Source organism: Toxorhynchites rutilus, chromosome 1, assembly GCF_029784135.1.
Source record: "Toxorhynchites rutilus septentrionalis strain SRP chromosome 1, ASM2978413v1, whole genome shotgun sequence".
Taxonomy (NCBI): domain Eukaryota; kingdom Metazoa; phylum Arthropoda; class Insecta; order Diptera; family Culicidae; genus Toxorhynchites; species Toxorhynchites rutilus.
In genome coordinates this window covers 19,535,206-19,559,632 of record NC_073744.1, presented here as the reverse complement: position 1 = coordinate 19,559,632, position 24,427 = coordinate 19,535,206, and the positions used below count along the sequence as shown (strand labels likewise).

Sequence of the window (24,427 nt, the reverse complement as noted above, 5' to 3'; positions counted from 1 at the left end):
CTTCAGATATGGCTCCAGGAAGGACCCAAATAATTACAGACCATAATTTCCTGCAATCTCCTGCAATAAAAATCTGTGTTTTTGGTTTCAAAAAAACTTTTTATCTAAGTTTTTCTCAGAAAATCTGTATTGAAATCTGTATTAAAAATAGGCAAGATTATCCTGAATCCAACGTTGTTGATGATGTCCCCGTAAAGCCAGAACTGCAGTAAAATACAATGTTTCATTAAAGTATAATGGAAGTTCACACAGTCACTAGGACTATTTTACATTGCGCATTGCGCTTTGAAGCCATGTGTTCAAGATACGGATATCTAGTTTTTTAACTTGTACTCGCTATATGTTCCGGAAAAGGTAATCCTACGTCAGAACATATCGAAGATTCTTCTAGATATTTTCAATCCTTAAAACAAGAAGATTCAAAACAAAATGGATTCTCAAGCTAATATGAGCAATTTAAAATTCACAGTTACTGTGAATTTTGAATACTTTAGTAAGAAAAAGATAAACAGTGTTCTTTAGTTTTTGTAACGCCGATACAGATTTTTGCATCTTTTCGTCTCAGATCGAACATGAGGAAGCAGGACTTCACGCTACATAGGAATGCCAAAATGATTCTCAATTAGACTGATTCGAATGCTATATGACTGGCATTGATTAGATGGAATAAAAATTATTGACATCAAGCCAATTTTTAAAAATCTGTAAATCTGTATAAAACTCAAAAATTCAAAAGTATCAAAAAGCCTGAAAAATCTGTATAAATACAGATTATTTTGTAGATATGGTAATCCTGTTACAGACCTGTCTCAGTACTATCAGTTTTCAATGAAATTCTGGAACGACTTGTCGTTCGTAGAATAACTGATTAACTTACAGTTCAGAAATCAGCTACCTAGTCTCTGTATGGGCAAGTAATTTTAAGCTCAAAACAACCCAGAAAACTCAGGCCTGGACTAAAAAACCGCGGTTATACCCAACTATAGAATTATACAGAGACGCAGCGCTCTCTATATTACCGATTTCAGCTTTGCGTGAGTCGCAAGCCCTACTTGAAATGCAGAATCTCCAGTTGCTACGGTAGAAAAAGATACAACGCGCTTCCCATAAGAACCAAACCCACAGATTTACAAACATCGCCTCATTAGTTGGATAAAGAAATCACATTGCTAATTATATCATTTAGATCGGTTTAGTAATAGTGTGATATCTTATATTGCTATCTTCAGCTCCCTTCAAAGAAATTATTTCTCACTGGGGGCCGTCACGTCAAATTGCCGTCGCACTATTAGGGTAACCGCGGGTAATAGAAAAGTGGGGATAATATGGACAGGTGCTTGATTTGTATAGTTACATTTTGAATTTCCGATTTCACCTTCATCATGTTATTCTATAATATTCAAGCCACCCTATGGCAATGAATACTGATTAATAGTGGAAAAGGGAAACAAAAACCGAAAATTATACATGATTCCGCGTGTGGATGCAATTTTAATTGCTTCGATATTATGCATTTTGAGTGGTTTAATATCAAAATTAAATCCGCTGATGGTTATATTTCGGTTTGTGAATTAACAGAGAAGCGATATTAGGTCTGTACGGAGAAGTAAATTAATTTTTGAGTGGAAAAATTTAAATTATCGAAATAATTTTACTGGTGGGGTAAGACGGACAGTTGCCAGTGGGAGTGAGATGGACTGTGAAAAGTCTGTTTAATCTATTCCTAAGGAACGCCCAGCGTCTATAAATGGGAATCAAATCGCCAAATGTGGACTGTTTAGAAGCTGACTGGAACCAAAAGCAAAATAGTTGAGGGTCTGTCCGTTTATCTTGCTGAGAAGTACGATATCACTTCTAGGTGGATTAATTCGATTTTTGCCTCTAACGGACATTCGTGATGAGTTCAGACCTTGGTTGAATGAAATTATACCTCTCGCGATCGATAAACCTCTACGCTTCATATATTACAAACCTGTCCATATTACCCCCACTTCGGCATCGAAAAAAGTTTTTTGTAAAATTTTTGGGCAATTAGGTAGAAAAACAGTAGAGGAGGTGGAGGTTAAACGGACATGTTAAGAAGAACTTCAATTATATCTTTGGAAACTCATGATTCCCAAAACTATGATGCAGTTGCTTGCAATTCAACATACTATTTTTCTACCTTATTGACCAAATATTTTACAAAAAAGTGTTTTTCAATGTGTTTTAACTAAAATTAAAACATTAAAAAACAGACCGAAAAGTACAATATTTTTTTCGATGCGGGAATAGTGGACATGTAGTGGGGGTAGTACGGACAGGTTTATAATATATGAAGTGTGGAGGTTTATTGATCGCGAGAGGAATAATTTGATTCAACCAAGTTCTGAACTCATCACGAATGATATATATTACCTCCACTGTCCGTATTACCCGCGGTTCCCCTATATTGAATTGCAAGAATGTGCATCAGGGTTTTGGGAAACATGAGTTTCCTAAGATATAATTGAAGTTCTTCTTAACATGTCCGTTTTACCCCCACCTCTCCCACGTTATTACTAATGCCACAATTTCTTTTCATCCGCCTAGCAACAATGTCGCAAACTCCGTCGTGCAGCTATGCATCTTTTTTTAAAGTAAATGAAAAGAAGAGAAGTTTTATGTCTGTTGGATGAAATATCATGAAAGAGATTACCTCCACTAGGCTTTCCTACTCCAAAAAGGAAGTCATAATGATAAAATGCGATAGGAACGTATTTTCTGTGGACTTCTTACTTCTTACTTACAGTGAAAAGAGAGCCGTATGAATGAAACATGTACAAACGTCAAATCAGCTCATAAATCCGCGAAATTCGTGATAAATAGAAGTCGTGTTAAGCTTGAATGATAGTAATTGTTCGTTCGAGTTCAAATGAATGATTTGAAAATTTGCAGCACTGGCTAGTATATTTTGTTTCAAAAATATGGAGTTCATCCATATTTCCCGCGTTCCAGAGTATGCTCAGATACAATTATTTACAGATACTGAAAATGATTTTCTAGCTCCACTACTCTTTCGCTTCGCTTTCGCCTTTCTCTGAATAAAGAACCTAATTTTAAGCACAAGGTTTCTCAACGACTACACTTTGCCAATTTCCTTTCTAACCGGCGGCCCAGCCGAGTTCTAGCCAATTCACCTTGAAGCCAGTCGGATATACAGAAAAAGGGAGACTCCCGGATGGCGGGACGAAAATTCGATTACCAGCTAGAGCTTCGAGTGAATATGCTTTTTCTTTGGTTATTCTTTTGTTCGTGGCCATTTCACGCAAATGGGTGGGGGAGGAATCGCTTTGTTTCATCGGCTAATTACAAATGAAAATTGCGATTTTCCTCGTTCGCTCTTCTTGTTTTTCAATTTTTACGTTTTATCAGGACTTCGAATCTTTGAAAGCGGATAATTCTGTCTGCGAAGGCGGTTTTTCCGGTCCATTCGGTTGGGTGTAGTTTCGACATCGAATCGAAAATGCAAATTGGATTGTGTCCGAGTTCTCGCTGATAGTTCAGTGGATGTGTGTTTGTCAAAAAGGTAGAAACGACCGACTTTACCTAGGAATGGATTATTTGATGCGAAATTAATATGAAATAAATTGACATACTTCCCCAGCAGCGAAGCTGCAATAGCAATCATGGTCTTTATATCCCTTTATCAGGCACGCTCACGCCTCCACAAACAAGCACAATATTCATTCCGAAAGTGGCACAAACACGAATGCTATCACAGCCGGACCATATGCAACTTATCCTCGATGCACACCGTTTGGGAAGGATGCATCCGAAACGATGAACGGTTGGAGGGTTTGGTTTTTTGTTCAGTTCCGAGAGAAGCGTATAAGCTCTAACTCTGAAATGCAATGTCGGTGACTACGTTCAGGAACGCTGCACTGGATTTCGATAACGAGCGACTATTGGCTCGATACTCTCCGGAAGATCGATGACCGATGTCCTCTGTTCAGTGAATGATATTTATGGGCTAATGTTGATTTGGCAATTTGGAAGATTTACGTTACCGCCGACATTATCGGCTATGAATCTTCTCTTCCTTCGAACTCATGGGAAAGTATTAGCAATCCAATTACTGAGTCCAAGTGGAACATTCTTCTCGTTCGATAAAGCCTGGAATAAATTTAATTTCATCTTTTATTCACCATTTCCCATTCCATCGACTCGATTCTCGAAAACGGCCATCCTAAAGATCCCATCTTATGTTTTCACCTCAAAAAAAAATCGTCAAATTGGACAGAGCCAGTCGAACGATTCCTTTACGACAGAAGAAAATCTATTTATGAGGTATTTTTGGGTCTGGGGCTACACGACTAATTAAATTTCCTCACGCGAAAACGCCGCTCGTAAATTGCGAGTAAAATGGCCAAGACTTAGCAATTCAGAATGATGGCCACCGACCACTCCAGGAGGTTTGCAAATTGAGATGCTACCACGCCCGCGTCTCGGTTTGTTAGTCATGTTTGATGAACGTATTTTAAGTGTCAATGAAGTGGGAGAACTAATTCGACGATCAATAAATGATTTATGAGCAATACGGGAATCGACATCTGACGTGATTTTGTCGTCCCACAAAATCTCCATTCAATTTCCAATTTCCGCCCGCTGAGTCGAACCGGGGATTTCAAATCGACTCCCGTCCGCGACCAGATAAGCTCTAAATCTCCGAAAATTTCCCCAAAATAAATCTCTCCAGTGTGAGTGGGGTGGGAGAAAAAAATATCGTCTTTCAATTTAAGCCACCGTAATTCCCAGAGATCATATCGGAATAAATTGCGCTCCCGTGGCGCTTTTCCCCGGCGAGCCACACAATTTAATCAACCGTGAAAATCACCGAGAGAAGGAATCAACAAACGAGAAGATACCCACCCGGACAAGAACAATCCATCATCGGGCGGAAGCGAAAGAAGGGGCGGAAGCTCACTTTCCCAATACAATTTGGTTTGGCTTTTGAGTTTCGTCCATCGTATTACAAGGTGTGTTTGTGGACACATCGTCCCTTTCCAAACATTGAGAAAACGATAAAATTTATTGAGAAAAGTCGCACCAAAACGGATGCGGTGCTCTATTCTTTTTTTTCCTGTTTTGTCGTACCATTGCTTAAAGAAATGAATGTCACAATTAGTTATCCCCGATTTTTGAAATTAATCGTTCATCAGCTAATCGAATATTTTTTAGCAGTTTGTTATTCGATACGATTAATCGCTACAAATATTCGATTAATCGATTAATCGTCATACTGAGAGAAAAAATTAGTTAGACTAATATTTCTCATTTGTTAAAAAGCCATCTGGAATCAAAAAAGAGTTCATTCCGCCTGAAATTCAATTATTATCGCTTTCGCTCCCCTGAACTTGTAAACGAAGCTCAATTTGCGTTGACGGCATTGAGTTTCGTTTACGAGTTTAAGGGAGCGTCAGAAATAATGATTGAATTTCAGGATAAAACAGCAGCAGCCCTACTTTTTTTTTCTCTGGGTTTGAATCGATTAATCGACGTAAATTATTCGTTGGCTTCGATTATTGGTTACGCAGTATACACTATGCCAAAATATTTATAATTGGAGCTACCAAATCTTTACTGATCGGAATGTTAATTCATCATCTTTAGTAGTATTCTCTACTCTTTTCTCTCTTCTCTCTACTCTCTACTCTCTACTCTCTACTCTCTACTCTCTACTCTCTACTCTCTACTCTCTACTCTCTACTCTCTACTCTCTACTCTCTACTCTCTACTCTCTACTCTCTACTCTCTACTCTCTACTCTCTACTCTCTACTCTCTACTCTCTACTCTCTACTCTCTACTCTCTACTCTCTAATCTCTACTCTCTACTCTCTACTCTCTACTCTCTACTCTCTACTCTCTACTCTCTAATCTCTACTCTCTACTCTCTACTCTCTACTATCTAATCTCTACTCTCTACTCTCTACTCTCTACTCTCTACTCTCTACTCTCTACTCCTACTTAAATTCTTAATACATAGATTCTACTCTCTATTCTAAAAAAAAGAATTGCACTACCCTTCGGAAAAAAATCTTTATTTTTTACAAAAAATCATAACTCAAAAACTATGATACCTACACAATTCTGGTGAAAGAATGAAATGTAGAAAATTATTTAAATACCAAATACCAAAAACTAAAAAAAATCGTTTATTTTTTTTTTAATAAAAATAAAAATATATGAATAATCATTACAATTCCCAACAAGTCGTCCATATATCGGAAGATGAGCACTTTTACAGGAAAAATGTTTTTCTAACAAAAAATTATCCATGTTTTCTTTGAATAAATTACAACTATATTTTTCTATGATATTTTTTCATGAAAACTTAAATAATTTCCTACACTTCATTCTTTATTCAACATTTTGTAGATCTAATAGTTTTTAAATTCAGATTTTTCGAATAAAAATTGAAAATGAACTCAAAATTTAAAAAAAATTCTCACAAAAAATCTATCAGACTTAGAAAACTTTGGTTAATGAATGAAACGAAGAAAATAATTTTTTCATTAAAAAATATTAAATAAATTTTTGAAAAAAAAAAATCATAAACAATGTTTGGAAATTAAAATTCATTTTCCTCGAAAACATGTTTTTTAAAAATTCTCAAAAAATAGATATGAAAGCCCATACAATTTCCAATAAGTCACCCATACATCGGAAGTTGGGCAGTTTTGAAAGGAAAAAGTTTTCCGAACATCAACTTTTTCATATTTTTCTCTGCAAAATTGTTAATAAGTAATAATTTTTATTATTACTGTGGCACATTGTGGTTGCATGGTTGAGTTGAACTTTTCATTTGTTTATGGTGTAACAACAATCCTAGATGTGTTTGATTGTTTTGTATATTGTATCATAGTTTGAGCTCAATCGGTTCCGTACTTTTCGAGTTTTTACGCACACACAAACGAACAGAAAATATTTATGTATATAGAGATAGATGAGGGAAATCGATAAATTTTAAATCACTTTGAAACACAATTTCAGTTCATAATTTTTTCAAACACTCAATTTTTGAAAACGCACTCTGGTCATATATAAAATCATTTTTCTTCCAATTTTCCAATTTTTTTATGCCGTAACAACACTCCTTGAAGTGGATAGTATATTGTGTCCAACTTTGAGCTCAATCGGTTCCGCACTTTTCGAGTTTTTGACGCGTACACAAACGAACAGAACATTTTTATATATATATAGAGATTAATAAATTATCGCGATTTACATGCTCTGCAATTGTTTTTTATTTAGAAACATGTCAAGAACATGTCAAACACGAAAATTTACACACAAAAATGTTACGAGGAAAACATTTTTGTTCAGAATGTAAAAATGTAAAAATGTAAAAATGTAAAAATGTAAAAATGTAAAAATGTAAAAATGTAAAAATGTAAAAATGTAAAAATGTAAAAATGTAAAAATGTAAAAATGTAAAAATGTAAAAATGTAAAAATGTAAAAATGTAAAAATGTAAAAATGTAAAAATGTTTTATATATGACCAGAGTGCGTTTTCAAAAATTGAGTGTTTGACAAAATTATGAACTGAAATTGTGTTTCAAAGTGATTTAAAGTTTATCGATTTTCCTCATCTTTCTCTATATACATAAATATTTTCTGTTCGTTTGTGTGTGCGTAAAATGTAAAAATGTAAAAATGTAAAAATGTAAAAATGTAAAAATGTAAAAATGTAAAAATGTAAAAATGTAAAAATGTAAAAATGTAAAAATGTAAAAATGTAAAAATGTAAAAATGTAAAAATGTAAAAATGTAAAAATGTAAAAATGTAAAAATGTAAAAATGTAAAAATGTAAAAATGTAAAAATGTAAAAATGTAAAAATGTAAAAATGTAAAAATGTAAAAATGTAAAAATGTAAAAATGTAAAAATGTAAAAATGTAAAAATGTAAAAATGTAAAAATGTAAAAATGTAAAAATGTAAAAATGTAAAAATGTAAAAATGTAAAAATGTAAAAATGTAAAAATGTAAAAATGTTCAAAAGTGTAAAAATGTTCAAAATTGAAAATTGAAAATCGAAAATTGAAAATTGAAAATCGAAAATTGAAAATTGAAAATTGAAAATTGAAAATTGAAAATTGAAAATTGAAAATCGAAAATTGAAAATTGAAAATTGAAAATTGAAAATTGAAAATTGAAAATTGAAAATTGAAAATTGAAAATTGAAAATTGAAAATTGAAAATTGAAAATTGAAAATTGAAAATTGAAAATTGAAAATTGAAAATTGAAAATTGAAAATTGAAAATTGAAAATTGAAAATTGAAAATTGAAAATTGAAAATTGAAAATTGAAAATTGAGATTCGATGACGGGTCCCTCTTTCGACTTGTTTGAAGTTTCTTCTCATATTCTGTTATGAGAAGCAGAAGGAGTAAAGTTCCAGTAAAGCTCTTCACCAGTTAAATGATTCTAGCATTCACAGTATATTTTATTCATCTTTGCTCCTGAATAATTTTCTTTGAAAAACGTTTCTCAATTGATTCAACTGTCTGTCGATTTCAGTCTTATGCAAGGAAAATGCTTTGTTCCGGTTGTTTTGTTTGTTGAAAATACTAAGAAATGCTGATGCAATTGATGTTCTGAGAACCGAACAATGCTTACCGTTTTCGTGATTGCCGCTATCCAATCGCTGAAATGGAAGAACAATAAAAGGAAATTAAATATAGCAAAAAAATGGATTTCTATTAAATTTTGTAATACGAAATAAAAGCTGCAATGATTTCCCAATGTGAGACTTCACCGGCATCATTTAGCGTGACCAAGTGGGAAATCTTTCTGATCACATCCAAAGGAAACGGAAAACGGAAATTTTCAATTTTATTTTCATGTCTCTGTGAGGCTCAATCCATCCCAGCGCGGTCTTAAGGGAGTAGCTATAAAGGCTGATCGATCGGTCCCATTTACTATTCCCTCCTCCATCAAAGCGAGAGCAACAAGAAAATACTTCCAGAAGCAGCAGTGAGTGTGCATCGTTGAGCGCAAAACTCAGCACAATTGAGTAGATGATTAATTTTTCAGTTTCTCGTTTGTTTGTTTGTTTGTTTGCTTTTTTTGTTTTCGAAAAGTTTCAACATCCAAAGTTGATGAACGACTCGAAACGTGACATCATTTACGGTGTTGACTTACGTACATTTTACGTTCAGCGCCGAGTAGCGAATGTTATCCGTCCGTTTCGGGAAAGGGGAGCTGTTCAGCTTCCTCACAGCTTTTGCTGCTGTTGCCTCTGCTGATGAGGATAATGGAAGTAAAGTTGCGGTGGCTTCCACTTCCAATTGCTCTCCGTGGAAGTGATTGCGTGACTTTCATTTTTATTCTCTTGACGTTTCCGCAGTTTCACACTTTTGAACGGGAGTTAATTCGTGAAGCTTTTGTAAGTCATAGTCACTCGTTGCTACTGTTGATAACTACTCTTTCAATAGCTACAAGATCACCTACCATTGTCAAAAAAAAGATGGGATTTATTTATAGATTGGCAATACTTTGGCCCAATGCCATTGTGGCAGAACATACCGCACGCCTTGTTTCCATTATCGATAACCAACGAAAGGATACCGACGGTGGTAACCCAAATTGGCCAACGGGTGTCTGTTTTTACACGCTTTCCCGCTTTTCCCTCCCAACCAAACACACATTTCGACCGAAGACCGTCCGTCGAGCGATTCTGAGAGAAGATGTTATTCGCTCACCCTCGTTGGTCAGTCTGAAATTGGATCAGCAGAGTTTAATTGGATAAAACGGGTCAATCTAGAAAGGGGAGCAACAAAAAAAAACCTGAGAAGACCGCTCAATATTCCTTGTTTTCTGCCAATAGCAACTGGACTGGATTTGGAATATTCTTTTTTTGCTTTGGATCTCCTTCGGAAGAATTCATCCCAGTGACTGATGGTGTGATAAAAATAATACCTGCTTTCGGATATGATAATGGAACAGCAGTTTACACCCAATTCGTTCGCCAAGGGGTAGCTTTGTTTTGTAGCATTTCGGTTGTTATCTGTCCGAAACTTTATTTGTTTTTAACATAACACTAATAGAGCAGTGAACGGTCAAAGTCTACTTTTTAAGTAACAACAACAAGACAGTGAATGAAGAATAGCACAGTTGCAGAACCCTGCGACAGGTTTGCAGCGACATCTCGTAGATATTTCCGCACATAAACCGCACCCTCCTTTGGGATCGCATCATGATAATCAATATGTTCTTCGTCATCTGATGAGATAGTTTGAATTTTTTCGGGTGAAGCATCAACTTGCTTGGCCAATCGGAGATGTACACTTGGTAACCCACTTCGCTTGCCTGTGAATAAAAAACGCGGTTCGCTTAGCTCCAATATCCATCATAATTATCAGAGACGCAATTTTGATTCACCTTGACCTCCAGCTCATCGCAGAACCACCCGTACATGATCAAGCAAATCACGCCGGAAATAATTTCCAAGATCGAGAAGAGCGAACTGCCGCCGGCTTCGTTCAATTGAATCACGAACAGAAAGCAAGCGAACGTTATCAGGTAGAAGTAGACCTGCAGACACAGCAGCAGATACAGTTTCAGCTTGTCCCGAAACAGCAGTACCACCTCCAGCAGTTCCTGATGTCGCCGAATGCACTGCTCGATCCGGGGCAGATCCCATTCGTCGAGTGCCTGCTTGAAGTCCTCTCCGAGGATGGCAAACTCCACCGTGAACACCAGCAGCGTTGTGAACGTCATCAGCTGGGAGATGTTGCTCATCGTTGCGGTTAAGATTGTCACCGGGGGACACAGCATGAAGGCAAGAACTTTGATGAATGCATTCTCGGAAACGTAAGCGATCGGCGTGGAAGGGTAGAGGATCGTCGCCCAGAACACCGCTTGAACGACGTTCTGGCCCCAGTGAACGATTGAGAAGAGAATGATCGCCGGACGCGAACGAACCCGCAGCGGATGATCGACGCCCCGCTGCTGCACTTCGTGCAGATAATCCACGACCCGGTTCAAACCCTTCCGTTCGTAGACCAGACAGCCCCACTGGGAGATGCAGGAGCTTCCTGCGCCGATGAAGAACAACATTCCGAAGTAAAAATCAATCGGCAGCTCCGATGGGTTGACCCGTGTCAGGGAGATTAGTGATGCGATGCAGTACACGCAGTTGAAGATCATGATGAACAATTTTATTTGCGATGTCACAGTGCCGAAATCCCAGTGAAGAAAACCCACGAAACGATCGATGAATTTCATAAACACAAACGAATCTTTTACACGATTCAGACAGACAATCTTCTGCAGGCAGGGGTGACTTTTCAGGAACGGGTTGTAGTTCATCAACGGCATCCCTGTGCTGGTCTTTTAGGACTGAGTTGGACGAAAGTTTTCTTGTAACTAACCCTTTGGCTCGAAATGGATGATAGAAGAAAAGTTTCGAACTTGAGCAATTAGAAAGTTTTCAATTGATGTTTAAATTGGGTTCTATTAAAAGTTAATTGTCTTTCGTTTCTCGAGAAGTTTTAAATACTTTGAGGAGTTTGATTATAAATTGGATTCATTAAATATCATCATCTAATTCGATGTTATGGGAAATAATCATATACGGTACTCGTTCGCTAACTGGGCTGGAAAGGTAACCAAGCTATCGAATTCCACTTTCTAACTGTGCGGACATGTCAAACACCAAATAATATTGACGGAAACTCCAATGAATTGTTTGATTGGCATTGAAAAAAACTCGTGCACTTGTGAACGAACTTATCCTCAGTGACGGGGCTTACACTCCCTTCCCCTACAACCATCCGATTGACCATCATCCCCCTCGTCTTCCCATTTCTTCAGCTCACTCTACAACACACAATCAGAAATTCCATGGCATGGTTATGGACCAGTGAAGGATATACTTGAACCACATCCTGCAAGTTCATCCACATCCTTCATTGCTATCGTTTTCGCACTTACGAAGGATGTAGAATATAGAGAAAGTAATTAATGAATCAACAAACACTAACTTCACCTTCAGTTTAGCGTTTTTGTGCGGTTTGTTTCATTCCCATTCGCTACCTTTGGATACCCAGCAAACATTAATTCATAATAGTTTGGCTGGAAAGTTAATAAGGCAACACAGTAAAACTATTTTTTCTTTGCAAAATTCAATTTTATTATTCAACATAATTGCCTTCAAGGGCGATACAGCGATTAAAGCGATCTTGCAATTTTTCGATACCATTTTAATAGTACTCTTTCGGTTTTTCCTCAAAATAGGCCTCAGTTTCGGTAATCACTTCATCATCGGTCTTAAATTTCTTGCCTGCGAGCATTCATTTCAGGTCTGCGAACAGAAAATAGTCGCTGGGAGGCAGATCTGGAGAATATGGTGGGTCCGCACCCACCCAAGCAATTCGAAGCCCAATTCATGCAATTTTGCCATCGTTTTCATTGATTTGTGATTTTTCAATTTTTTTCACAATAACAAAAGTTGCTTCACTCTCAATGCTGTAAGTCACGAACCAATCGACCGATTGCTGTCAAATTTTGAAACGTATCCATTGAAAGATGGTGCTTTGTGATAGTCAAGTAGATTTTTGCAAAAGGCGCCAGCTAGACGTCAACCTTATGAACATTTCAGCCGAACTGTTATTTGAGAAAATATTAGATTTTGTTGTTTTTTGATCAACCCTGTTGCTTTAAATGAGTTTTTTGAGTCACAAAACTACTCTTTAGCAACTGTGACTGCGGAGTATCACTTCGCTGGAAAGTACCTCCACTCGAGTTGAAAATTATTGCTTGTCTATTTCGCTATGATCGGAAAGTGGCACCCCAAGAACTCACCGCAGCATGCTGTCCCGGAGAGGGAGAGATTGTATGTTTGCATAAAGTGAAAATTTAATTTAGCACCGCTGTCGTTCTCCATCCTAGTGCCAATCGCCGCCGGAAGTGTACTCTCCGAATCGAGCGACACTCACATATTGGTTGGGAGGGTAATAGAGTTCGAATGCAGAGTTAGCATTCCTCCATTCTTATGTAACTAACTTTCCTCCTCCGAACAATGGAGACGAGTAAGTGAACATCAGCTTCGCGACGAATGTTTGAAACAAAGTCTAGGGGGTGGGGTTGGGGGAGAAATTTCATCTGTTTCACTTACCTAACTTCTTCCTCGCTCTTGGCAATCATCCAGTACACCTTGGAGCGTTTCCGCCGGGACCCGAGAGCGATCAGCTGGGACACGCTCACACCGTCCGGAAGTGGTGGCCTCCGGGGTATCTGACCTGTCCAGTGCGCTATCGCAAGCATTTCCGGGGCTTCCTTGACCAGTATTTTGCCCGCCGGTGACGATCGGCCTGGTTCCTGAGGAAGAACCCAAGAAAAGAACGGAGCCGGAAAAAATAAATATTGCTGTTAGGAAAAAATGTTTATTGTTATGACTTTAGATTTAATGGCCTCGAAAATGCTACGCTGCCGTAAACCTGCGTGAAGGAGCGTTGTGTTGAAGCGAGAGAATCGTTTGCAATTTCGCGCGAAAAACTGTCGTGCGGAAGGAAATTTCTCCCCGAGGCACGCAAGAAGGATAAGTTTCTTTCCCGGTTCGACATTTTGTCCCGTCTGCAGGGGAGGGCAATAAATGCTCGAAGAAGAGAAGCGCGAGGAAAACGCGGAAAATATATTGAATCCGGACCGTAATTTGTGAGAATTATCCACTTTAGCTCAAATGGCAAAAGTTGACCTGGCCTCTTTGCTGGGAAAGGGGTTCGATTCAGTGATTGTTGTTTGTTTTCGAGCATGAAATAATCAAACAACACTTGGAAAACTGTCGTAATCTTGGCATTCATCACGGAACACGCCAAGGACATAGGGAACGGTTTTTGTTTTGATTAGCATTTACAAGTGTGCAATTCATCCGCAAACTGTTGCGAAGAAGCGAAGCTAATCAGACGGGAAATTAGTCCGAGAAGTCTGAGAATTCCTCGCGAGCAGCGATTTTGTCTCCAGTGGTAGTCAAACAGCGGTTAGCTTAAGAAGCTTCATTAGTTTAATAGATAGTCGCAAAAATCAGCCTCATCTGCGAAATGGTCCCCAAGTCATCTCTGAGGATCCACAGAAAACGATAGGTAGGTAAATTGTATCAAACGACCGTAACCATTACAACTGCCGGATGCCATAATCATGCTTCCCGAGAGCCCAACGCCACCGTCACCGCCACCACCGCCATTATTTGCCCTTTGTCAGCGCGAAGGCGTGAGTGATTTTTACGGTTACGGTTATCACGCCTTAATGACGACATGAAAATTGTTCACGTTTCGGTTCGTCTTGCGGTGCGGTCACGGATGGCCACGGGGGGCCACACGAGTGGCGGAATGGAACTGAGACGCACAGTGTGAAGTCACAATGAAAAATAAATGAACCCTAACGCTGATGGGGTTCCACCGCCCCTGCGGGTGTTGTTAAATGGCGGATGATCAGCCTCCTGTTGAACGAAAATAAACGATCAGTGTGGGATTGACGTGGAAATTATTGTTTTTTTTTCTCGCGTGCGACTGACTCCAAAAGAGGATGGTACCTGTCAGCCCATCCAGAAGACAGATTTTTGTAGATACTATCGACATGTCCGTTTCTTGAATTTTTATCGGCCACTGCATACATGCTACCAAATCAAATGTTAACGAGAGAATTTATTGACGAAAATAATATGAAAATTAAAATGCCTCCATAGAAAAAATGGTGTCCCGGTATCTTCCTGAAATCGACCGTTTTGCAGATTTAATTGTCCAGGAGAATATTGAATCAGGTATCAGGTGGAACGTTAGGAATGGATTCTGACTAGGATTGGGCGATCTTGGATCGACATTTAAAAGATGGATATTTTCCATTCCGATTTCCGATTTTTTGGATCCATTCTTTGTAATCGAAAAATTTGCGAAAATCGATTTTTTTCTTTCAGGTTTTCGATCCTAACGTTGAAAAATCTAAGAAGTAATATAGAGGTTCATGTTTTTGGAACAATATTACTCAATGTGTATGATTTCAGAAAATTGATTCAAAGAGCTTTACCACAAAACCTGTCAAACAACTCAAGGCGATGTGCCTGGTGCAACATGAACGAAAACTCGACCAATACAGTGGTAGACATTCGTTTAGCCGCACCCTATTCTTCCTCAATATTTTTAAAAATAAGTCAATTCTTTGTACAGTTTTGCTCACAAAGGATGATTATTGTTTATTTTCATCGAATTCATTCTAAAAAAAGGATAAATTCACTTTTTGTTTTCTAAGTAATTCAAATATGTGGAATCAGGGTGGACATTCGATTAGCCGCATCCTAAAATTTCAATAAAAGAAAGTTTGTGCGGCAAATTTCGAGTCCAATAGGTAGCTAATATTTAGTATGTCCACCTTCATTTCGGATAACTTTGAAAACTCGATTTGGCATCGAGTCAGACAACTTTTAAAGTGTTGCCATATTGACTGTACATTCCAACATTCCTGAATTACTGCCTTGAGACTGGAAATGTTGTCAAATTGTCATCCGTTTGCATAGACCATCTCGGCCAAGATTCTCCATAGAAACACCATTCTCCATAGGTTCCCTATGGAATTGCAATCGACTGCCATCAGGTCATTCAAGAAGCGGAATGTCCTTCTCGGCAAACCATGCCTTCGATTGCTTGGAATCGTGGATCGATGCATAATCCTGCTGAAAAAAATGACATCCTCGGTAGCGTTATTCTCAATATGGCCAATCAAAACGTCCTCCAGTAATTGAAGATACTTTTCGGAGTTCATTCGGGTGAAAATGAAACAAATGGGAAGCTTGCTGTGATAGGAAACGGCTCCCCACACTGTCAAACTTCCGCCCCCAAAGTTTCGCTTCGATCTCACGACATGCCGTTGACTTAAGTTGTACCAATAGCAACTGTAACAGTCCGGACCATCAAAATTGAAGTTTTTTCGCCGGAAAATACAACATTTCTCCATTATAGTTTCCATTCCATGTATTGCCGGGCGAAAAAGAGATGGTTCTGCTTATGGATGGCAGTCAGTTTCGGCTTCCCTTGAAGTTTCTTCCTTGAAGTTTCTGATGTTTGGTGACTCATTCAAGATGCGCGCAATATGCCTCTTTGTTGCTGGAACAATCGATTCTGCCTTAATGTATGAGCAGGACATCGTTTCCTGGTTGCTTCGTGTCTTATTCGACCTTCGAGACGCAAAGTAAATTTGGTGTTCCCATTTGATGGTCGTTATATTCCATATTTCTGGCACTATTTAGAGAAATTCCGTACCACTTTCTCAGATCGATCAATTTTTGTTACGATCGAGCGGTTAGAAAACTTTTGTTCACTGAATATCTTTATTATTTTCCGCCCCTCTTCCGTCAATAGAATACCTTTCGCCATTTCTTTAAATTCTACGTAAATCGCTAATCTGACCAACTTCTTACCTTGCACATCTAATATTTATCTTGTAAATTGAACATTCCCAAGTATTTTTTCAAAAAACACAGATAAAGGCTTGGTGATTATGCGAGAACTCGATTTTATGCCCTGCGGCTAGACGTATGTCTCGGGAAAAAACGACGTTTGAATGTTTATATCCACCGATGCCGCCTTGTGTGTGTGATTGTGACGCACGTCCTTTCAATAAAAGTGACTTAAATATACTATCACTGCAGCAAATAAGTATCCCGATAAAAAGAACATTCCTAATTGTTTTGTAAGTGTTTCAAGTTTTTTTTTCAAGTGCGGCTAAACGGATGTCTATCACTGTATTAATTCTGACATAATGTTTTTGAGTTAAATCATGATCCGAAGTACTTGGGTTATGTTTTATGCTATCGGTTAAGCAATGCACCCCAACACTAGTTATATTTTTTCAGCACGCACCATACAGAATTTGTTGTTCTAGATAGAGTTTGTCAGCTCTCTGAAAAGACGCCTTGTTTTAAATACCATCATATCGAACACAACAATATCAAATACGTGTTTATTTTTCAACTTATTTAGCTTCATGAAAATTTTTATACAAATTATTTCTTCGTGTAGTCATCTTACACTACCTGTCAAGTTTATTCAGATCAATGAAATAAACGTTTTCGTGACTTGGGCTTTGTTTATTTGGGTTTTAGATTTTTATCGATGAAAGGCAATGCGATTAAAATGCGTTGCTCAGCGAAAGGCCCAAATATGGATTTGGAATGTGTTCCCGATGTATCAGCTCAAAATTTTGGGGATAATTCTTCTAATACTCCTAATAACTTTGCTTCAATCGACTTATGGGAGTCGTCCTTATTCGTCCCAAGACCATACTAGACTAAATGATTTGTTTCACCTTTGTCAGAAAGTAGTTATACCTTCAATTTTTCTTAAAAAACTATATTTTCATTGTCTATCGGTGTGCATGATTTCCACTTTTTTGCTACAGAATCGAACACACAAATTACATGGTTATTCTTCTGCGGAAATTGTTTATTACAAACGTTTGCGTGGCTCGCGCTTCGTTTATTTACGTTTGTAACCGAACCAGAATTTCACCAAGAAAGATGATCCTTCTGCAGGAATCTTCTGTTATTTTGGGACGTTAGACTCTTGCGAAGCTTAATGCCATCAACGCGAATACACTCTTTAAAATATTAATCCGAATTCAATTCCGATTCCAATAATACGTAAGCAAAGCAGCAAATTTTCCATTTTCATAGTCTTTATTTTTATATTTTCCAAATCAATACTCGGAACTTGACAGTTCAGTATACAGTAAAACCAGTTTTTGTGCGGTTTTATTTCTGCGAATTTTTTTTGTGCGATTTTTTTTGTGCGGTTTTCTGTTCTTGTGCGGTTTTTTTTGCGCGTTTTTTTCTGTGCGGTATATGAAATGGACGAAGTTATCGTTTTTTTCGATGGTTTATATGCATTTCAGTGCAAAAAAGCATATTTGCATCTCAATTATCCACTTCTGAAATCTTTCCCTTCCTCCCATCAGATGCTCTAAGTTTTTCTAAGTGTTTGCATGCCATGGTTTCTAACAGCAACACGTTTCGACATGCAACTAAAAGCACAAAACAGCCACGCGCAACCGAAAAGGCAAACTGTCCCATCGCAAAGCAGGGAAACAAAAGGAAATTGAACGGTGAATGGCGTGGATTTGAGTTATTTTCTTTTTTATGTGGTCCCTATCTACCGCACAAAAAAAGTTTTTTTCAAAATGTGTACCGAACACGATTTTTTAAAGCTACTGGTGAAGTTTTGCACGATTTTTTTATGCGGTCCCTATCCCCCGCACAAAAAAAGGTTTGCCTGTAGTTGTATTGTTGAACCCGAGTGCTAACCCGGGAAGCATCTCAGTGCGAAACCAACAGCTTTCGGGTTAAAACTGGTGCGAAACTAGGTTGAAATTCAGTGAATTAAAAAACGTTTTGATAGCAGTTATGTTGGGACTGGTGCGAACCTAGGTTGAAACTGAACAAAAACGATTTCGCTATAAATCATTGATACAGTACAGATTAAGGGGGTATTCTAGTGTAGATACACGAATTTCAGACGTTTTTTCTAGGTCCGTAAGAATAAAACAAACAATATTTTTACTATCCATTACATCATTATTTCTTCATCTATCTTTTGACAATGAAACAAAAATCGAACGGAGAAAAAATATTCATTACTAGAATAGTTCAGAGCTGATGAAGTGAGAGGGTTCAAAAATAGATTGTGCCTGGCGTACACGATTCCAGCAATTCTGGTTATCTGAAACAAAAAAATCGAACAGATTCTGAATCAGTAAAGATGCCGCTATCGCATGAACTTCGGAAAAGTCAATAACATCTTTTCTGTCAAAATGGTGGCCGTTTGAAAAACAAAATGCGGTTTAAAACGTTTTTTCTTCATTTCCCAATTTTTTCAAAATAGTAAAATTTAAAAAGTATTATTTTTTAGAGGTTCATGCGATGGAGAAATGCCTGCAGATTGTATCCATATAAATTCGACATGAATCGGTTCAGTGGAACTTGATATATCGTGTACGCCAGTTCGAAGAACTAGTTTGGGAGAAACGCGATTGAAGTTCATTGTTATAGCCGTACCAGGTTAGATACCGCATCACTAAAATGGCTTAAACTAGGTAAATAATAGGATTTTCGATAAGTCCTTTCTAGGATATATTCTTGACAGCCTAAACTACAGAAATATGGAGGAAATTTTTTTTTATTTTATTCAAATTTCTAGACTAGAATACTGCTATAAATATACAGTAAATACGGAAAATTTATAAAAAAAATGAGAAAGATAAAGCACGACGGTTGAAGGATGTTCATTTGAGTATTATGTATTTATCTTGAATTTTTCCCTTTCAAATGAATTCGAAAAAAATAAATGTAATTCGTGTAAATTATATTTTTAGGTGTTTTGATGAAAGAAAAATGTTCCAATAATATAATTCCATTCAGAACCGTAAAAGCCTACCTAAAATTTTTGCGGGAAGTAAAACTGAATTGTATTTAAGTTTAGAATTTTATGAAAATATTATAAGAAACGTAACACTTTTTGCTCCTCCTAATCGTTGATTTTTTTTTCGACAACAATTTAGAAGCTATTCTCATGATCCAGGTTCGCACGACGAAATAGCATTAAGCCAGGGTGCATTGTTTCGGAGGACATACGAAAACTTGATTGGCAAGGCAGTGGCAAACATATCAAATATCGAACTTGGAAAAACATCGACTGGAATATTTAAGGTAATTGAACCATATACCGACAGGGCTTACGATTACTTTTCGGATAGGGATTTTTATGTTGTTTTGGTTCACTTTTGACGACGTGGCAACCAGGCGCCAACGCTCGGAATGGGTTCGGATTAATACTTGAAGACGGACTAACTTTTTTATCTTTAAACATTATTAATCTATAATCATGTGATAAAGACAATTTCATCATCTCTCGGGTGGCCCTCGCCTTGGGTCTTACCTAATTGGTAACAATAAAATATTATTTCTACACCTAGCATTCTATCGCTTAGCGTCCTATTTATTTTACTCAACCCTCGTTTGGGTTGAGTCATAAAACTCTTGCGCGTTTATCTTTGGAAACTAAGGAAAGATAGACAGGAGAAACACATAGTCCCTTTTTTCTGGCAGAGATTACATTTGCCTCGATTTGCATTTGATTAACAGCCTCTATAATTTAAAACATCATCATCATCATCATTCAAATACTTTCGCTCCAGCTATCATACAGCAGTCTTTCTCAATGCTGATATCAGAGCAAAGTTGTGCAGAGTTTCAAGCGATGATACCTCTTTGTTAGTTGTTGAAAGTGGTATGTCAATCACTTTATTTGAAAAATAAAAGGTGCATGAATCAATTATTGACCCAAAAACTTGTTTCAAAAGCTTAAAACTGCTTCGAAATCAAACTATTGAAATCACAAAAATCTATGAGTAGGAACAACTTCATAAAAGTCCATCTTAATCAAGATTTGTCGTTGGCTGTCAGTGAAAGTTCCCTAAATATGCATCTTCAGAATACGCAAGAAGTATAGTTTAGAACAGAATCAAAGCATCAGAGAAATATTAAATAAGACATACGTCGTTGGTTTCCATACCGTGGAGATTGCACGAATTATTGATTTTATGCGTTATCGAATATATAACGATAGTGGGGAACAAATACATGATTGCCTGAAGTTACACTGTGTGTAGTACGAGGAAAATGTCGCTGTGCATATTGAGTACATGATGTGTATTGTTCTGAGTGCTTGTATTGTTCTCACGAGAACAAGAATCATGAAACAACCATCTTCAGTTGCCTCCACAAAACAACGCAAACCCATCGGTTCTTTTCAAGGCCACTAGAAATTTCGATGCATTCTAAAAATACATTTTATACTTTATACTTTTATACTTTTTTATCCTCAAATTGCCTCACTCAGTGAAAGCAATCATTTGTCGGCCCTTGTCATTGCTATCAAATATTTGTACAGAGTTTTAATATTAAATTTCTTTAACTTTTGTGCTCGACAGCAATAATTTCGTAGTTCTATGTTAACAGTGTGGTCGTGCCTTGCACATCACCTTTCTTTATTTTTGTTTGTGGCCTGTGACACCATGCTTAACACGTGTTTGTGGTCCCTAAGAAAAAAAAGGTTGAGTGCCGCTGGTCTAAACTAATATTCACAGGTTGAAATTGATTGAGCACCAGGCATTGATAGTGATTGAATAAAAAAAAAACTAAAATATAGCTAGATATTTTTTAGTGCTAACGAAACCATCTGTTGCAAATCCTCACTTGTACATCAATTAAATAAAATAATTAAAATTGAATGCAATTCATGACGACATGGCATATAATACGCCTACTACACCCATACCTCGCTTTACGGCTTAGATCCGTTCCACGAAACTTGGCCGCAAAGCGAAAAGCCGTATAAGGAATAATTTATTATAATACAAATTCATACAAAGTCAATCGAATCGGTGCCAAGTTTATAAAATGTATAACATGGCTTATTATTCGATATGCATTTTATCTTTTAATTTAATTTAAAATCGAAATTACATATTACAGTACATACATTTGTAGATTATATAATAATAGACTTCGAAAACCAACAATAATCCATAAACAAAAATGAAACAACTTCATGTTACATAAAATAGTTGTATGTATACTGCAGTTTCTTACTAAACCACCACTATATCAATATATCGATCATCTGAATTGATTCAAAAGTCCAAAAGATATGAATTTTTGAAAAAAGTTATTTTTGAAAAAAACCGAAAAAAGTTGATTTTTCGAAACACCTTAAAATGTAAATAAACACCTCTATGAGGAAAAAGAAACACGGCTCCACTATATATCGGTTTGACATGGAATGGCTGTGACATCGAAAAAAAGTTTTTTTTGCCGTTATAACGAATCATTTTAAGCCGTAAATCGAAAACCTGCCTTAATTGAAGAGGGCCGTTATAGCGAAATGCCGTATAAAGAGCGGCCGTATAGCGAGGTATGGGTGTACTCCACCCTTTTATGTATCTCACTGGAAGAACATTTTCTCATATCGATATAAATATGAAATTCAATAGTTAACTTTCAAAGACGTATGAACTGCAAAGTTCATTCGCGTTGCCGGCATTGAGTTTCGTTTACTAGCTTAGGAGAGTGTCAAAGAATAATTGATTTTCGGGCGGTATGAACACGTTTTTAAAATTAGAATTATGAATGGAAATCATCTTCTCGGTTTCTCGGTGGTATTTCGTGTTTTTCGGATCCTGGTAAGTATTTATCATGTAAACAAGAAGTATATAAGCTTTTTATTCTCGAATTCCAGTTGCAGTCCACGAAAAATGGGTATCGCCCGGATGACTATCCGCTGCGTAATTGCACGGAAACGCAGCGGATAGACATCCGCGATATGTGCAAGACAGATGCTAACGCGAAATCGAAGAGTACTTGGGACGATCCAATACCTTCGTGTTTAATGCCCTCCACGACCGCAAAAAATACGAAACGACTGGACGCCTCAAGGAAAACGACCGCGAAGGATAACTATGCCATAAAGTGAGCCTCGAAGAAAGATACCTTCAATGGCAGAACATGCAGGATAACGATCCGAAGCACACCGTCAAGACCGTCAAAAAGTGGTTCCAGGATAACAAAGTCGACGTCATGGAGTGACCAGCGCAGTCATCGGATCTGAAGCCTATAGAGTACCTATGGGAGATCGTGAAAGGGTGGGTGTATACGGAGAAGCCGATGAATGAGCAGCAACTGTGGGATAGGATCCAAGCTTGTTGGTACGCCATCCCGGTCACCACGTGCCAGAAGCTGGTGGAACACATGCCGAACCGGCTGCGTGAAGTGATGCGTAACAAAGGTTGCACGACCAAATGCTAACCCTAAAAGCTTTTCACGGTATGGTTTTTTTAGTTTTTATTTTTTTTCATGAATAATTTTTGTCGCTCCATTTTTGTTATTAAATATGCTTGAAACGCATTTTTTAATGAACAACTTTTTTTTAACTATAGTTGTTATCAATTTCTTCAAACAATGCAAATAAATTATTATAAATGAATTGATGCACTGGATTGGATTATATTTTGTCGATATTTTGTCACTTTCTTTTTTTTTTACTTAAGCAGTGTTCTCAATGTTTTGTCCGACACTGTATATGTAGGCGACAGCACCTTTCTGATTGTTCCTCAACCCATTTTGTTTACTTCAAATTCTATCTCGACACGCGAAACGTGTCGCCTTTCGCCAGGCCTTCTTTGTTCGACGATGACATTTCTTCGAAGAGGATCGTTGTTAACCCGATTTAGAAGCTCGGCAATTTGTTGTTCCAACAAAAGGGCAAGTCCCGATATTGTGTATGCAGCTGCGTTCTTGCCGGAATGAAAATGGCGAAAGCAAATATTTAGCCCAAAATTCCCGGAATTCTTCATGGTTAGCGCATTCCCTTCGGAGTGTAGCACGGGTGGCAACAATGTGCCAAAGCTTACTGGCGTAATTTTTCCATCCGCTTAATGGGATCATTCTTCTTCCGTCAGGGTTGTTCCGCAAAAAACCGCCGCGAAAACCCAACGCAGCGCCATCGAAAGTGAAGCGAGGAAAAATTACATAAACGGGTGATTCAATTTATTCAGGATGTTTTCCCTGCACTTTCGGGCGTGTTCGCGTGATGATGATGATGCTGTGGAAACTCGAAAGGTGAGCAGCCGCCAGCAACAGCTCGACACAGTTATTTCATAATTAATTGATCAATAAACAATTTGGTTTGGCTCGGTTGTGGAGCTTTTTTTCGTTATGCGGAGGTGATGCCAAATTAATTCATGATCAATTCCCACTTTGAAGTTGTGGGATATTGAATTAATTTAATATTTGACAATTTTTGCTCTGCCATGAGCAGAATGTGGTGTTTATTGTTGATTTTTTATTCACATAAGCCGAATTCATCCGCTGTTAAATTGGAATACTGCGTCTGTTTTACGCTCAAATGTTGTGTAAAGTCGGCGGCAGATAATTTATGTTCATGAACACTTCGTTATTATTGGCTACTGGAAATGACAAGTAAATTCATATAATTACACCTAAGCTGTTCCAGAGTATACTCTCCATCACCTTGTCAAGCCTTTTTTGGCAAGAAAAACAAAAAAAAAACTCCCGGATAACATCCGTGACGCTGACTTCAGATAAGTTCTTCTCGTTTTTTTTTGCTTTCTTCTTTGGGATTTGAAAATTGAAATTTATTTGCTCAGTGAAGGTATAGCTTGAGTGGAGCGGACCCAACAAAACAGAGCGAGCAAGGTAAGCGGAACCACCGGTAAAAAGGACTGCTGATTCCTGCTGCCACCACGAAGAAACCCGAGCCTGTTGGAAAATGTGAGTCGAATGCCTTAAAAGCGACTGAATGAAACAAGCTACAATGAATATGTAGAAAAATTTGTTGCGTGT

General features: G+C 37.5%; 1 protein-coding gene across 1 annotated transcript in view; it reads right to left on the bottom strand.

Annotated features, from left to right (window-relative positions):
• LOC129768189 (uncharacterized) overlaps positions 1-24,427 on the bottom strand; it is a 147,071-nt gene that overhangs the window by 23,922 nt on the left and 98,722 nt on the right. The window contains exons 5-6 of the mRNA XM_055769662.1: positions 13,142-13,344; positions 8,641-8,668 (exon numbers count right to left, since the gene is read on the bottom strand). Coding sequence (XP_055625637.1) covers positions 8,641-8,668; positions 13,142-13,344 — 231 coding nt within the window. The remainder of the gene's footprint in view (positions 1-8,640; positions 8,669-13,141; positions 13,345-24,427) is intronic.